Source organism: Lissotriton vulgaris, chromosome 5 (genome assembly GCF_964263255.1).
Source record: "Lissotriton vulgaris chromosome 5, aLisVul1.2, whole genome shotgun sequence".
Lineage (NCBI taxonomy): Eukaryota > Metazoa > Chordata > Amphibia > Caudata > Salamandridae > Lissotriton > Lissotriton vulgaris.
In genome coordinates this window covers 1963234569-1963252077 of record NC_141693.1, presented here as the reverse complement: position 1 = coordinate 1963252077, position 17509 = coordinate 1963234569, and the positions used below count along the sequence as shown (strand labels likewise).

The 17509-nt window shown below is 46.6% G+C and overlaps 1 protein-coding gene across 1 annotated transcript in view; it reads left to right on the top strand.

Annotated features, from left to right (window-relative positions):
* MSH5 (mutS homolog 5) overlaps nt 1-17509 on the top strand; it is a 1348607-nt gene that overhangs the window by 249526 nt on the left and 1081572 nt on the right. The window contains exon 5 of the mRNA XM_086920580.1: nt 5097-5162. Coding sequence (XP_086776706.1) covers nt 5097-5162 — 66 coding nt within the window. The remainder of the gene's footprint in view (nt 1-5096; nt 5163-17509) is intronic.

Genomic DNA, 17509 nt, shown 5'->3' with positions numbered 1-17509 from the left:
GGTTCTATATTCGGTGCCAGCATAACGGTTTCCAACCAGGGCCGGACTGGCCATAGCGGGCACCGGGCAATTCCCCGATGCGCTGCACGGGTGGGGGCCGATTTTGGCCCTGTAACAAAATCGGCAGAAAACCGGCCCCGGCAAAGAGCTCGGCGGCACCTCCAACTCCCCAGAGTGGGGGGGGGGGGGGATGGGGGCTGGCCGAGCACTTTGCCAGGGCCAGTTGAGGTTCCCAGTCCGGCTCTGCTTCCAATCTTTTAAATCGGAACCGCATGAAGTTCTTCCATACATTCTATCACAAGCAAAAGCGGGACTGGCTCACTCTTCTATCAAGGTGCATCTGGTGGAAATTTCTCGCTTCAGACGCACATCTTCAGGCCCTTCCCTCTGGTCGGCAAGGATCATTAAACAGTTTCTCACGGGACTTTTCAGAGTTTTCCCTCCAGTCAAGCCTCCTCCTCCTCTTTGGCATCTGAACTTGGTTCTCACCCAACTTATAAAGCCTCCTTTCGAACCTAATCACAAAGCAGAGTTGAAATTCCTCTCCTGGAAGGTAGCGCTTCTTCTAGTTTTGGCATCAGCGAGGCGTGTGGGAGAATGCAGGCTCTCACCATTCAGGCACCCTTTCTACAGTTCAAAAAAGGAACAGTAATTCTAGGTACAAACCCAAGATTCATTCTTAAAGTACCTTCAGACTTTCATTTGAATGAGCCGGTAGTTCTTAAGACTTTTTTCCCTCAACCGGCTACTTCAGCAGAGAAAGCACTTCACTCTCTGGACATTCAGAGGTCTTCTCGAATGTTTGTGTCTTTTAGTAACCCTTGTAAGGGTTTTCCCCTGTCCAAGAAAGGGATCGCTCGTTGGATTACCATTGCTATCCAGCATTTTCACAGAGCAGCGGGCAAGCCCCTGGAAGGTCGAGTCCGTGCTCAGAGGGTGATTTCTTCTCCTACAGCCCCCTTTGCTGGTGTTCCCATCCAGGAGATCTGCCGTGCAGCGACCTGGAGCAGTGCACATATGTTTATAAGGCATTACTGCCTGGATTCTGCCGAGTGACACAGCAGTCGGCCAAGCAGTCTTGAGGATCCACTTTCCGTAGTGGTGAGCTTTCACTTTCATCCCTCCTTCCATTTTACTGTTTTATTAGTGCTGGCACATTTTTGAACCTCATGTATTTTTTGTTTTCTGAAGTTTCTAAGTATGTTATTGAACATTGAAAATGTCTGTGTAATATATTTACTATGGCTTTGTTCCTAGTTTAATATTGGTCATGGTTCCAAAAAATGTGCAGCTAGCTGCTAGCTACTCTGATGCAAGCATGGGAATCTATGAAAGTTCCAATACTGGAGTAAATAAACAAGTTACTTACCTGCAACTTCGGTTCTCCAGTATTGGAAGCTTTCATAGATTCCCATGCAACCCACCCACCTCCCCTGGGAAAGCTCAGCCTCTTCCATCTTCAATGGTTTGGTTACACAACGGCTACGAAAATCTGAGGTTCTGAGCTTCTCTCAGGAGGGCTCTAGGGGGTGAGGCTAATCTGATTGGTTATTAATTTTATCTGATAGAGACTCCTAGCCGCAGATTCCTTCACGTTGACTTATACCCAGGCGTGAGACTGGATCCGGAAACTTTTTGCCACAGCATCCCTGCGTGCCGGGGTGACACCACGTGACTCCGCCCAGGCGTCGTCACCAAGGTCACATAAGCCCCACCCCCGGACAGGCTGCCGTGTGGTGTCTTTTTCGCTGGCGTCATCGAAGGGCGGCTCCCCGCCGTTTCCGAGCCCGAGGTGTTTCCTGGAGGAGAGGCAGGCTCCCCATTCTTCGGTTCCTTCTGACTTCCAGGTCCGGCCTTTTCCCGCCCTGCTTGGCTCCTGGGACGGCTGCCATAGTTTGCAGCCGTCGCCCACTAAGGAGCTGCTTTCTCCACCATGAGGCCCTACGGAGGCGGGTGCCTCCTTCGCTCACGCAGTGTTCACAGCTGTGGGTATCCTGCTCATTGGTGACCCGGTTGCCCGGCGGACCATCTCTTGGAGGTTCTCCACCAGGGCTCTGGTGGGAGGGAGCTGTTGCTTCCCTTTGAAGGTTCGCTCCTTTCCTCCCTGATGGGGGCTTGGAGTCGCCCCACCTCAGGTGATCTGGTGCCCAAACACCTTCTGCAACGGCACCTTCCAGCACTGCTTGACCCGGCGTGTCTTTCCCTCCACCCCTCTGCCTCAAATCCACTTTTGTGGACTGCTTTTCCCTCCTTGCCGCCACTGTTGACTCCGCCATCCCGAGAGGCCCGCTGGCTGGACTCTTGGGGGCGCAACATGTTCTCCTCAACCAGCGTTGCCCTGTGGGCCCTTAACACCTTATGTGTGTCGGCTAGGGCCTCCTCTTGTTTGTGGGACTCGGCTGGGTCATTGGGGTCTGCAGCTTCCCAGGAGATTGTTCAGGTGAACTTACGGCATCATGGGTTGGATGGCCGGGAGCTAGCGGCATTTATTCTCCGCTCCGCTCTCGACATCTCGGAGGTGCTCGGCCGGGCCATGGCTTCCTCAGTCACCCTCCGTCGCCATGCTTGGCTTCGGGATGGTGTGTTCCCTGAAAACATTCGGGAGCGGCTGATTGATCTTCCTTTTGATGGCATTTGTTATTCCATGCCCCGGCGGACTCCGCCATCCAAAGGTTCCTGGCAGGGCTCCGTCCTCCTCCTCCTCCTCCGCCTTATCCTCCTCCTCCTCAGTAACTGCTGAGTTGAGCTGGTTCTGGACCTTCTATTGGGCCGGTTGCCCTTGCTGTGGAGTGTGTTTTCTGGCCATTTGAGTCCTTGCTGGGACTATGGCGTTGTTGGCTGCTGGACAGCCCTTTGTTGACTGTGTGTGTTTTGCTGGCGTTATCTGCACATAATTGGCCCTGAGATTAGGCCTCCTGTTTTTCTCTTAGGCTGCCTGACAAGCCTTCGGCTGGTTTTTTCCCCCTGGTTCTTTAGTTTTTTCCTCCGCTGCGGAAGTTTTTCCAAAGAGCGTTCCCATGTCCTGGGACTTAACGTACCCTATGTGGGATAGTGGTAGCTTTTATAAACCTTGCGCTCTGCTAGGAAGTGCTGGTAGCCTTTGGGTGCCTGTTCTCCATGGCGTTTATGTATATTGCTTCTTGAGGTCGTGTGCGCAGCCCCTCGTGGTGGTGTGTCCGGGCATTTCCTCACCATCCTGCTCCTGTCCTTCGGCGCTGGGAGATGATTCTGTGCTCTCCCTTGTCAGGCGTCACCCGCCCGGTCTTCCTGGGGCCCGGGCTGTTTTTCTTGCTTCTGGCGGCTTATGTCTGTTGGCGCCGCTCTGGCTGGCCTGTTGCCTTCCATCTGGGGTAGTCTCGCCTTCTTTTCCCTCGTTTCCTTGGGCCCTCTAAGCTTCTCCTCCTGGCTTTGGTTGGAAGCTTGTTGCCTTGGAGGGGTGTGGGGTACTTCGGCCTCTCTGGCCTTGCTCTTGGTTCCTCTGTTGTGAGTGTGAGGGCCTCTTTAGTCTTCTTCCTTCTTCCTCCATCGATCTTGGGGTCGGTGGTGTCCTGCTTGTGGGGGCTCCTCTTGCCTGGAAGGGACCAGGTTACTTACCTGGTCCGCAGGTCTGGTCCCCTGTGGGACCCTCTGTCCTGGCTGGTGGGGTCCTTTTGCAGACCCTCCTACTCGTGGGTATTGCTATCGCATCTTTTCTACGTGAAGGAATCTGCGGCTAGTAGTCTCTATCAGATGTACAAGTTACTTATCTTCGGTAACAATGTATCTGGTAGAGACGATTCTAGCCGCAGACACCTTCATGGCCCGCCCTTGCTCCCCGTTCTGCGAGGACCCTTGAGTTGGTCTCGGCACTCGCCTCCCGGTGGAGAGGCTGTGTCTCCTGTGAGTGCATTCTTTTGCTCTTGGCTGGTTGCTCTATCTTGTTGCTGTTCCTTCCTCCTCTTTGGTTCACTGGAGGATGGGGTTATAGTGCTCCTGGGCCCCGCTACTCTGGCTGCTCCAGGGTTGGGGGTGTTGCCTTCAATCTCTGCCCTCCCCTCCCTTCCTCTTGCTGCTAGGGGTGCTAGCCCCTCTGCTGACCTCTGTGTTGGGGTCATCTGGCCATGCCTTGCCCTTGTTCCTTGGGGATGGTTGCCCTCTGTGCTGGGGTGGTTTGGAGTTTTGTTGGTCCTGTCTCCCTTGGGACTGGCTCCCTTTCCCTGTTTCCGGGTGGGGGTTGTAGGCCTGCTGCAGGTGTCATGACTTTTTACATATGTTCCCTGTCTTCGGGGGTGGGGCTGGGGGAGGCTGTTTACATACTGGCGGGGTGGCTGCTCAGGGCTTTGTTTTTTATTCTGCCCCTGCCTTTGGATACTGCGGTGTTGCACTGCTCCTTGTGGTATCGCTTGTCTCCATTCCTTTTTTCTACTCTTCGCACACTGTTCCCATACTCAAACAGTTTTGCCTGGTGGCTCAGCGTTGCGGCGCAGGAAAGTTCTCTGAAGAAAACTGACGTAGGCATCCTGGGGTGGGGCTTATCTGACCTTTCTGATGTGACGTACGCCGACGACACCTGGGCAGAGTCGCGTGGTGTCGCCCGGCACGCATGGATGCTGTGGCAAAAAGTTGCCGGATCCAGTCTAACGCCTTGGGATAATTCTACGTGAAGGAATCTGCAACTAGAATCGTCTCTACCAAATACATCATTACCGAAGGTAAGTAACTCGTACTTTTGGTCTCTGTTACAAAAAGAGGTGGATAAGTTGCAAAACAGGAATTGGCCTAGGCCTAGGTTCTGTTTTAGTAATGGTTTCTATTGTTACTTTATGTATACCGGGGACTCCCATTCCGACGACGGGGAAATGATACAAGCATGGGAATCTATGCAGCTTCCAATACTGGAGAACCAAAGTTACAGGTAAGTAACTTATTTTCTTATTTGTACTTGTAGGGTACATATTGTGGAACAAATATGATTAAGGATATGCTGACATTGTATATAATCATATTCAGAATTTAATGTGTAATGTCTCCATATTAGAGAAATTGCAGAGATATGAAAGTGACTTCAGTGGTAGATAAGATTACATCTCTTCCTAATCCGACCTTTCTCCTTTTAGGCTCAGAAGATGACAGCAGTGCAGACCGAAGACCGGAGATTGTGCTTTACCCTCACTTAGACTTTGGTGCGGTTCCTTCTCTTTTAGTGTTCTAGACTTGCCATCTGTAAGTGATGTAGTTTAGCGGAAGTTGTAGTAAACAATTTAAACAATTCATAAAGGTAAAGCTGGCATGATTTTGTTTTTATGTTAACTTAATAGGCTTAGCATATATAGCATGTAGATATGGTGTGTAATACATTCATTCAGAATGAAACCTTTTGAACTGGAGAACAGAATTTCAATATTGAATTCAGTATCTAATTTTACAGTTTCATATTGTATTCCATATTGCATTACCATAAATCTAAAATTTGTTTTTGGATTATGAATTACATTTTCAAAGTCATTATATAATTTCATGTCAATTATATAGCAGGACACGGAGGCGAGGATTAGGCTTTTCTTTCTTTGCTTTTATTACCAGCAGTCTTTGCTAAATAAAATCCCAAAAACATTTAATGCCTATGAAACATTTCCTAGATTTCATAACAGAAAGTTTCAATTCTATTAAGGACACAGAGGCGGGATTGGGCTTTCCTTCGCTTTTTATTACCAGCAGCCTTTGAAAAGCAACATTTCATAACCAACAAAATGCATTTCCCATGACACATTGGGAAAATAACAGAAGAAACAGTCCTTCCGATCAAAGTGCCGCAATGCATATAGCGGTCCCTGCAGACTCTCTTAATCCCTCTTTCTTTGCTGCTCCAGCAGCATACAGATAAGTGTTTAGTCTCTTGACCTGTGTTTCTTTTTATTTTCTCATAGTATAGTCGGCCACTGTTTAGCGGTAAACGTTTACAATACCTTTGCTCCTTAGGTGAAGCTGCGCATTCCAGCCGCTCTCATTGGTCTGTAATTATCGTGCCTTTGTTTCTTTTGAGGAAGACCTCATGAACATTCTCGTTCCTACGCGGTCGCCATTTACACTGCCGGCTCGCGTGCGCAGTGCGGTCATCTGGCCACTATGGGGCCTGTTCACTAGTCCAGCGCGTGCTGGGAGCGTCTTTACCCCTGCAGCTGGCGAACATCAATTTCACTGTCCATCTCAGTGAAGCGCATCAGGCTGCTGCTATTAAGACAGGGGAGGTTTTCTCTTGTAAAAACTATTGAACAATGTCAATTTCTGAGGTGTTGAACGCCAACGCGAGCCACTGCCTCAAGACCTGACACCAAGTGTGGTGAAGGCAGCCTTTTGTGAGAGGACCAGTGGGACAGTAGCAGGTGGGAGTATCTCCCTGCTAAAAAAGAGGGTGTGCATCCCACTTGTCACCCTTCCCTGTGAGGGTTTTTGCTTGTGTGAGGCAATGTGTTTCCTTCTGTCAGGGCCCAGTGCAAATCAGAGATTATACCCCACCATGCTTCCCCATTTATTACTGTAACCTTCAATATAGAGGATTTTGAGGGTCCAGAAAAGTATCTGGAGAAGGAGAAAGTTACCTACCTACCTATTGATGCTCAAAAAAGTGATAGACGCTTCTGTCTTTAAAGCAGTGACACAAGTGGTAGCCCTCCTTCAGAAGAAGATCAAGGCTATTCAAGCGCAATGCCAAAAACCTCTCGACCAGAGGGAAGATTCTTCAGGGCTCCGAGTCCCCAACCTCCAGGGAAGCCATCTACCCCCAATCCTGATAAACACAAGCGTGCGGACGACCCAGGGGTCGAGCTCGATGCCTTTGTGCGCCTAAAGAAGGCGTTCATGGATGCTCAACCCAAGTGATGCCCCGCGCCCAAAGTTGCCGCTTACATGGCGAGTAGGCTACGAAAGCCCCTTGACAAGGAAGTGAGGAACTGTCTCAAGGTAGAATGCCCTCAGCCATCTTAGGGGGGGATGGTGGCTCTCACCCCAGAGATAGACGCAAAGATGGCCACCTTCCTCGCTAAGTTTGTCCGAGACACCAAGAAGGGTATAGGCAGGTCCTGGTACTCCTCCCAGTATAAACTCCTGGATGTGGCAGGACCCTTAGCAAAAATCGTGCAAATTGTGGAGTACGCAAAGGCCTCTGTCTCACTGATCTCTCCCGACACCCTGTCCGTTGGGCTCAGTGAGCGAATGTTTTTCTGGGGAATACAAACTGCGCAATTTCTACCGAGCGACGTAGGTCATTGCTGATTAAGATTGACCCCAAATTAGGGGACCTTTCCACCCAGAAGCTTGTAAAGTAGCCCAGAGCAACCTTTTTGGGGACCCTGTCATACGAGAACTGGAAAAATGTGTTAATACTCTTAATTAATCAGACAAAGCCCAGACCTCTATAAAGAGAATATTCACCCACTGTTTTTGCTTACCCGGGCCGAGGTAGTGGGCACTCAACTGGCTGCTCCTTCCAACATACCTCCAGAGGTGGAGACTCCCGTCAGGGCCAATATCAGGACTCCAACAAGTTTGGGAACTTCTACCTAATCTGGCCCTACACCCGCTACAGAGGAGCCAGAAGCGGTTCCAGAGGCCACAAGAACTACGGCAATGCACAAGGTGAGAACACAAAACCTGCGGGGCTCCATCTTGGGGGTCGTTTGGCGGCTCTCTTGAAGAACTGGGAGGCTCTTTCTACAGATACATGGGTCCTCCAAACAGTAAAAGGTTTTCACGTAGAATTTTATGGTGCCCCTGTCCAGTTCTGCAATCCCAGACATCTGGTCTTCTCACAGCAACAGCAGACCCAGGTAGACCAGGAGATAGCTAGTCTTTTAGAAAAAGGGGTGGGGTGATTGCCCACACGACGGTGCATCCCAATGGTTTCCTCAGCAGCTTCTCCAATAAAACCTTGAGGGAAGACTATTACTTTGGCTTCAGAAGGTGAAAGCCAGGAAGGAGATCCTCTCAAGTGATAGTGAGGAGGAGTCATCTTCGTCTAGGAGATCTCAAAAAAAGAACATAACTCAGGTGAGAGACCTGAGAAGGCCCCTAATAAGACCACTTCAGGGTCTTCAGGGCGCAGTCCCTCAAAATCTCCTTCAGGAAAAACTAAGGAGAAGAAGGGTCATGCTTCAGAGGTGAAACATGTGAAGAAAACTACCTCAGAGCCTTCAAAATCTCCCAGGGTCAAGATTACTATCAAAAACCCATCATCCACACCTTCTGAGGAGAAAGAGAAAAAATCTACATTGTCGACGGGAGCGTGGACGAGGAAAATGACATCATCGTCGACAAAAATGGCATCGTTGTCGACGAACCCTGAGGTAAAAACTGTTTCTAAGGCTTTATCACCGTTGACAATTCCACCGTCGACTACCGCATCGACGACAAGCCCTTCGACAGCGGCGTTGACGACGACCATTACTACGATCACATCGTTGATGATGGCAACAACCTAGGGAACGACGGTGACTACAACGTCGACGATTGCGTCGACGAAGATGATATCGTCGACGGCGCCGTCGATGTCGTCGACGAGGGAAAAAACCCCAGAAAAGCGTTTTTTGGCCTGGAAAAGAACAATCACACCGGACATTACATCTCCAAGAATGGTGTCTCCATTAGTTCCTTCTCACCTTCTGGAGGAAGAGTATTCGGAGGACGAAGATGATGGTGGTCCTTCTGGATATGCTAGTAGCCCATCTTAGTTACGGGTGAAATACCAAGAGGAGGACTCACAGGATGAGTATGACGGATTGCAGGATCGTTCCCAACAACGGCAACAATACCACCAGGAACATCACAAGGAGATGTCAAGTTTGCCATCTTCGTTATTGAAGGATCTACAATTCATGTTAGAGGATTATAGAAGAAGATATCCTGCACCTCAGACCTCTAAGGAAATTCCCGATGTTACGCCTCGACCACGCTCTGTACCAGGTACACCAGTACGTAGGCGTGAGATCTTGCCAGAGCCTCTTCCTAAATATCCACCACCAAGGTCTCAGCAAGATCCAGATACCACAGATGATGACCATGAAGAAAGGGAGATTAGGACCCTAGCAAAGTGTGGGACGATTATCTCATTCCGTCACCTTCGTCTCCTACTCCGAAACCTGTGAATTCTCCGCCAGAGGACATTGGTGGATTTCATAACCTGATGGAGAGGGCCACTAAAAGATTCACACTCACCATTGTAGTGTAGTTCCTATTTTCCCAATAGGCTTGCGCATTGGAATAACATAAACAGTAGTATCGACGTAGAAGTGCGGATCTTCCAGGTCTCCACTGACTATGCTAAACTTAATTGGGTTTGTTACCAACTAGCTCAGAGGTCACTGGAAACTTTCTTGACTGAATAGGAAGTGATCAGCTTCCCTGGTACAGACAAGAAGGGATTCAGTTTTCCAACAACCGTGCAACATGACAACTTTGCTCCTCAGATAAGAGTCAATCTCTAGAGTCGTGTGAAACAATAGACAGTTATTTTACTCAGTCAGTTGTTGTGCAGATTACTTTCACAATATGTAGAGAATAGAGAGACGGTCGTTTTCAATAAAAGGTATTATTTATTGAACAGTCTTTCTTCTCATACAAGCGAAATGAATTGCCACAATTGCAAGACTTGTTACTATAAAAAGTGCGTACAGTAAAATGAGTATTGCGAAATAATACTGTAAAAGCATTGATATGGTTTCTTAGCCATACAATGGTTTAAAATGAATAAAACATATATACATTCATATATACATTTGACTAACGTACTCAACTGGTGCGTCTAACTACGCCTACCCCAGTGTACCTGACCTAAGCCTAATACTTGAGAGGGGAGTAAGTAAGTAGCTTTCAAGTTAAGTTGGTTTTGCCAAGGTTTGCTTCAAGAATTCTCTCTAAGGGATTAGTCAAAACCATACCTCTGGAATAGAATGTTGGAGGGCTTGTATCTCCTTCAGGACTCGATATCCCAGTCACTCGCAAGAGTAGGCTGGAAACGCCGGAGCTGGATTTTCTCGGCAGGAGAAAAGACAGCGTCTTTCTCAGCGTGTCAAAGAGGAGGAGGAGGGGCAGCGTCCGCGGGCAGCTTGCATCTGCTGGGCTCTTGCAGGGGACGGCTGTTCAGCTCCTCTGTTCACCACACCATCGTTCGCTCATTCGCAGCGATAGCATCAGCAGCGATAACGGCAGCGATGTCTATGAGGCAGCTAGCATCAGTATCAGCGAGGCAGCGTTTGCTTAAGGCAACGTTGGTAATATTTATACCTGAAAGGTGCCTTGTTTGACGTAAATTTTTGGACATAAGACGTCAATAAAGATGTCACTAGGAAGTGATCGTCTCTCAGTGCTCATTAGAGTTCTATTACTAATCAAAACATAGCAAGCGGGGCTTTCCCAGGTTGCTGAGTTTTTATCTTGTTGAAGAACTCGGAGTGTTAATCTAGGAATCTTGGATAGTGACTTCTGCTGTGTCATTTGCACTAATGAGCTGCAAAGGAAGTTGCAGAGGAAGCGATTCTGAAATGTGGCTCTGTTCGTGTGAGGCCAGAGACGAGTTTCTGAATATTGCATTTGATCGGTTATGCCAATATAGGGGTACAAAGGGATTATAGCCGTATAGGGGCATAAGGTCACAGTATCGATCAGGGTCCTAGATTAGAACGCTACACCCACTCCACGAATTTATGTCCATCAAATTACTAAAACTAGAGCAATAAGATGCATGTGTAACATTGCCCACCCCAAAATACATATTTGCATTTGAAATAGGCGTATTTGAAATACGTGAAAATATAGGTACTGTACGTCTTTAAGCATAGGAATCATTCAAAAATTATAGCATATGTAATCAGTTTGAACGATTTTGCGAAAAAATTACACATGAAATATCTCTTAATACAGAAAAGAAAAGGCGAGATAATTTCATCACACATAAATGCATTTGTTATAAAATGTGCTAGAGGCTTGTTTCTGTTCAGGGGAGAACATCATATCAGACAGGCTCTCAAAGAATTGGTCTACAAAATCAGGTGACAGTTCGACCAAATTCGATAGTGCTGTAACTTGGCAGGTGTGAGAATGATTGCTATTATCAAAGTCTGGATCAGCAATGCTCGCAGAAGGTCGTACCTGGGTGATGTTGCTTTTGTCACTCGCTCCACTGTTACCACCTAGTCGTAACACAGGAGTCTCAACGAATGCCGTCATCAGGATTGGTAGCCGCTGGGGACAACACAATGCGTGAGCCATTATCGGACTTAGCAAAGTATCGATATCCATTGGTACTGCTGATGGAAGTGCAAGACAGATGTCCAACTCGCACTCATCTCCGCATAGCATACATCGAAGTACAGGTAAGATGCAGGATTGCCATATCGGTCTGAATGAAAGAAACCAGGTCATGTTTAGATCTCTCAGCCTGGCCAATCCAAGGACTCTAGTTATTCTGTCCCGGTAGCGTATTGCTAGGATTGTTTCTTCCATCCTCGTAGGAGTCATGTCTGAGCTGTGGCTTGCCATATCGAAGCAGGAGGGTCAAAAATAAAATCCCTGCTACAAGTCCCAAAAATAGGGGTATGCCGCCAAAGACTGAATGGACAAAATTAGGAATGATTCCCAGAATTGCTTGAAATGGTGTTAGCAGTCCCGTAAAAATCGTCTTAAATATGCCTGGGACGCCTATGGCACTAGACATGTTAAGAATTTGGCTAAGCATTTCTGTGAAATGCACGGGGCAATTTGTTGATAAAAGGTCATGAATCTCTGATGTTGTCCTTGCAACTTGGAGATCATACGTCTCTTTTGATGACGTGATGGGCACTGTTGTCTGTAAAAGCACAGACTTCATTCTGCTTAAAGTATCAATTCGTATAGAAGAGAAATTCAAACAAGGCCAAATGGGAGTCTCTATGTCTCCAGGGCCGCTCGGAAACAATGCTTGCATACAGCATTTGACCATGGAAGTTACGCTTACGAGATAGGCTTTCCCTGGCAAAAGGCCACAACAGCTGTGATCCGTTATTAGAATGTAACTCCCATTCGAGAGCTGCATAAAGAAAGGCTCTATCTGCGTTGCAGGTGTGACATGTTGGTGGCATGTAAGGTTGTTAGAATTTCCTTCACAGGCTCCATGTAAATTAATACCCTGGCACAAAAGTATACCGCTTAGTGAATGTTTACAGTTTTCACCACTAAAATACATTTTCGTTGCTGTCACTATAGCATGTGTGTGTGTATGGTAATTTCCATGCTGACTTAATGTATCCTTTACCTAATTGTTCATACTGGCCAGTAGGTATGTATTCAAGGCAATTTTTAAATTGGAAAGTAGTTATCGGAATTGTGATAATCCCGTGTATTATCCATTCAATGACAGGACTTTCTGACATTGTCAAAGGTAATCTCTCAAGTTTTTCGATGCTCAGGATTGTATAGTCTGCTCCTTTCTGTGCCAAGCTGATTTGTTTATCAGTAAGGTTAAAGATGGCAAACAATGACGTTGTGTTGATTAAACGCCAAGGCACATAGCCTGAACGAAGATTTTGCAGCGTCCAGCCTAACTGTACAATAGAACGCAATTGCGACTGGCCATGCTGTAACATTAGCAAGTCTTTGTCTATCATATCTATGGCAGATGATATAATACTGTCCAGTGAATATATTCTGGAGGACAGAGTCATTAACCCATTGTCCACTACAGAAAGTGATTTTTCCAAATTAATACGATCAATTTCTCGTATTTTTTCAGCTGTTTCAATTTGTGTGACTTTCCAGGCCTCGTTGTATACCGCATATATACTGGTCGCTATGAAACGCTTATGACGCTGTTTGCGTGGTCCCAGAATGAAATTGCGCAAATCTGCACCATCTTTAAGTAAAGACAAGTGTTGCTTAATTTCTGCCAGTGTGGATGATCCTAGCCATTCGAGGCAGAGTTTTCCTACACTGTATGTTGTTACTATCCCTGGATGTTGTCTCTGGGAGTATCTAGGGTCTTGTCTGGTCATTTTTAACCCCTGTGTTTTGTTCAGGAATCTATCTTGACAGTTGTTTGTGTCAGTAGGCCAGATTAACCACTTTTTCCAATCAGAATGTGTTCTGTTTAAATGTAAAATTTTAGATACGTCTATCTCAATATCTGTTGTTGTATTCTCAGGTATTGGCTTTGGAATAGACGGTTTGTTAAGGTCTTTGATCTTAGCTAGGCCAAGACAGGATATTTGGTGAATTGTGTAATTTAAAAACATCATTTGTTCTGGGATCATGCAGGCTCTCAATAATGCTTCTAGGCCTTGTACCTGCCAATCTTTTGTACTCCAGATGTTTTTTGTTTCAATGTTATTTTTCCAATAATCAAAACCAAATGTCATAATTTTTTCATAAAATGCTTCTGAATATATCAGTTTAGTATTTGTCAGCATTGTTTTCAATCCTGTTTTATCTAACAGTTTGTAATAAAACGTTTCTGCATCACTGGTGTTAAACCCAGAGAAGTACTGAAATTTCTCATAGAATGTTTTAGAACTGCTTTTAGGTGGTGTGGCACAATGTTCCCATTGGTTATACTTAAAAACATTTCTAGTCTGTGCAGATTTATGCAAGTAATGATCACCATAGTGTGTGAAGCAGAACATCTGTTCATAACTAGACGAACCTTGTAAATAATCATGATCTGTGAATCTAGCTGACATAACCAAATCAGACATCATATTATTAATACTTTCAAAGTCCCAATCATCAGAGAATGTACTAGGTTTTACAAAGTCACTTAAGGAAACCTTGAATTGATGAGGATACTTCAGGATTTCGACCGGACCATAGATTTCATAGTCAGTTTTCTCCCATACTACCCCACCGGGTATTGGAATGGCTGTGACATTTACTGTTGACAGTTCTCTTTTCTTCACGTGGGATGATCTGTGTGGTTTGAGGACTAAGTTGATGTTCTGACTTGCTGTGTCCATTGTACTATATTTTCCCTCAATGAATTTTCCCAAACAAAGTACCATGATGAGCCAAAGCAGGAGGAAAAATACACCTAGACCGAACCAGAACTCTAACCATGGAGAAATAAGGTAAATTTCCTTCAGTTGATGAAAGAGTTCTGTTGCTTTTTCTTTAAAAATCTTTTTTGTTGCTGGCATCACTTCAGGGTTGCTTTGATCCTCGGAAAAGTTGTCGAAGTTGATGAAGTAGCCAGACGCAGTTCTGTCAATTGTTGGGATTGTTCTCGGCCGAACCCCGGAAGTTGCTATGCGGGGTTCCTCAAGGTTCCTCCCTCTCTCCCTTACTATTTAATTTGTACATAGCCCCCCTCATCTTTGCACTTCAGCAATTGGAGGTATCCGTATATAACTATGCGGATGACCTCCAGCTCATTTTTTCTCTTTCTCACTCCCCTGACTCTAAATCTAATTTCCAATCTACTATGCTCTTCATCCGGGACTGGATGAATCACAGCCACCTGAAACTAAACCCAGATAAAATCGAGTTGGTTTTGACAGGTGGTTGCTCCAGTCCCTGGTCCCCCCTCTTTTGGCCCCCTTCTCTTGGGCCCCCTACCTCCCCCTCCCCCTCCCCCTCTGTAAAAACCCTTGGCATTAAACTTAATGACCAACTCACTTTGCATTCCCAGGTGAGCTCGGTAGTTTTCTCCTCTTTTTTGTCTCTCCGCACTATCCGCAGGGTCTCCCGGTTCTTTTCCTTCACAGCCTTAAAACTTATCACACTGGCTATGGTCGTCTCTCGATTGGATTATGCCAATGCCCTCTACCACGGCATGCCTGCTTACAACGTACGACGACTGCAGCTGGTTCAGTACCAAGCTGCTCGCTTGGTTTTCAACCTCTTCAAATCCCACCATGTTACTCCCGTTTTGAAATCCCTACACTGGCTCCCCATCCATGAACGCTCCCAATTTAAGGTAGGCTGCCTCGTCTTTCAGGCCCAGCTAGGCTCAGCTCCTGCGTTTATCTCGTCAGAGATCAAACTTTACGCCCCCACCAGGGATCTCCGCTCCTCCTCCCAACATCTGCTGACCATTCCCCGATTTCGCCGAAAAAAATGGGGAGGTTCCAAATTTTCCACCCTTGCCCCCATTTTCTGGAACTCCCTCCCAGCCCACCTCAGATGTACCACCCAATATTTACTTTTTAGAAAGGCCTTAAAAACCTTTTTATTCGCCAAAGCCTTCCCCCAATAAACTATCATTAGTCCCTCCTCTTTCATTCTTGTCTCTGAGGACTTGGTCTAGCATAGCGCCATGGAACCGTATCGGTGAACGCGCGCTTTATAAGTAATTTAAAACTCAATCTTGTTCTTTCAATTTGTCTTTCGGTAGCACATTCTGATGCCACATCATTGTAGACTGGTGTTTCTTGACGAACTGTTTCAATCTGTGTTTCAAGAGGCACGAGTTCCATGGCATTATTGCATAGTCCCTCTTTGTGCACTGCAGGCTGATCGAATGTGATTAGTCTTTCAGTTTGAACCTCTTGGATTGTTGCAAGTTTGGGTATTCTGTTGTTTCTTGGGAGTCCACTGGGCCTACTGTTGATTATAGGCCACATGCTTGTGGTTTTACCAGGTCGATTGATACAACTCTGTTCTCCTTTTTACCAGCAAGGGGCGGTAGTACTACTGATCTTGTTTCGTTGATTGCTAAGACAGGTACTGCTTTTCTATAAGAAGGCCCAAATTCCTTCTTCACCGCTATTTTTTCTCTGACTAGATCCCCAATCTTTGGAATCCAGACAGGCCTTGCTGGGGCTGGTGCTGGTGGTGCCTCGTCAGTGGTAGCTGGCTTTTGCTTTAACTTTATGTTGCTTAAGGATTTTCTTGTTTCATTCAAGTCCTGTAAAACAGTCAAACGGTCTTTGATGTCAAAGTCTGTTTTCTTATCGACTACCACTGATACCTGACTATCTAAGTCCTGAATTCGCATTCTAGTTCCGAACAAAAGTTCGTATGGGCTGAAACCTTTTAGAGAATTTCTTGGCAAGTTGTTAAGAATTAACTGGACACTTATTAAATGTTTGACCCACCCAGCACCCGAACCTAATACCTTCGCTGTTATAGATTGCTTTATGTCCCAGTTTTTTCTTTCTACCACACTGTTCCCTTCGGGGTGTGACGGACAAGAATACCGCAACCCAACTCCCATGCTGGCCATGGCCTCCTTATAAGCTCGAGAGCTGAAAGCAGGACCCTGGTCAGAATGGCAATTGCGTATGTGCCGATAAAGACTCGCAGATCTTTTATAACCGTTCTGGCGTCAGCCGAGCGCTGGGGCCACATTTTTTAAGTGGATTTTGTCTTAATGATGTACAATGGGACGCGTTTCTCTTTTTTGAATGCGCGGATAGATCGCCTTGTGCTTTCTATCAGGGTTCCTGAAACTACACTGGCCGGTTCTCCACTGCGATCTCTGTTGCAGTCTTCACAATTTTTAGCAAAATATTGAATATCTACGCTCATTCCCGGCCACCAGTACTCTGATTGTAATCCTTTCAGAGAGTCCTTGATTGTTTGGTGTCTCAGACCCAACCCCATGTGTGCTTCCAGTAAGAGGAAGCCCCTCCGGTTCTTGTTTGAAATTACCCTATCCCCCACTCCAGGGATTCGAGCAAAAGGAACTAAGTTTGCATCGATTACGTATGCATAATTGAGTGGATAGTTCACGGGTAGTGCTGCACAGTCGCCTTTTACGGACGTTTTTACTGCCAGCATGGTTTCCCCGTCCATGTATTTTTCTGAACGCTTTTTTTGTGGCTACGGAAGCCGGTTTAGTTGCTTCCGCTGTGGCTGTATTAGCCAATGAATTCCCTGCAACGTGAACTCCATCACGTTGATGACTCAGAGTGTGAATCACGTGAGTCTTTTGTAGTTCTTTCTGTAAAAGAGCTACCTGTTTCCAGAGCAATTTATGCTTTATTGTGGCACCTGTGTCATCTTTGTAATCGTTTTCAATCCAGCCCTGCAACTTATTATTGTAAGAGTTGACGCAAAAATGAGAATCGCACACGATTAGTGTCGGGAACTCACGTTCTGCATTTTCAAGCGCCATCTTTAAAGATCTGATTTCAGCTCTCTGAGCCGAACAGTTTCTTACTGATTCAGTTTTTGTTATTTTTGGTCTGAATTTACCGCACAGCCAACGACCTTTAACAATCGCACAGGCTGCATCTTAGGATTTGTTCTCTACGTTGAAATGCTGTACAAATCTATCTGTATAGATTATACAGGCGTACTGTGGGAGAGGCAGAAGTTCGAACGGCAGTGGAGAGGTGTGGCTCACTGGTTAGAGGCGGCAGACCCGAGTGCAGAGAACGGCCCGGGACCAGGGTTCGATTCCCGACGCGGCAGGGTCTTGGACCAGGATCAGCGGACTGATAATTCTCGCATCGGTGCCTACTCCGACCAGGGAGCACACTCGGCAACTCTGGGCATTAGCTTGCCTCATCTCCACAACGGCCCCACACAAACGCTGGGGATGCCTGGTTTCACCTTGGAGACCCCC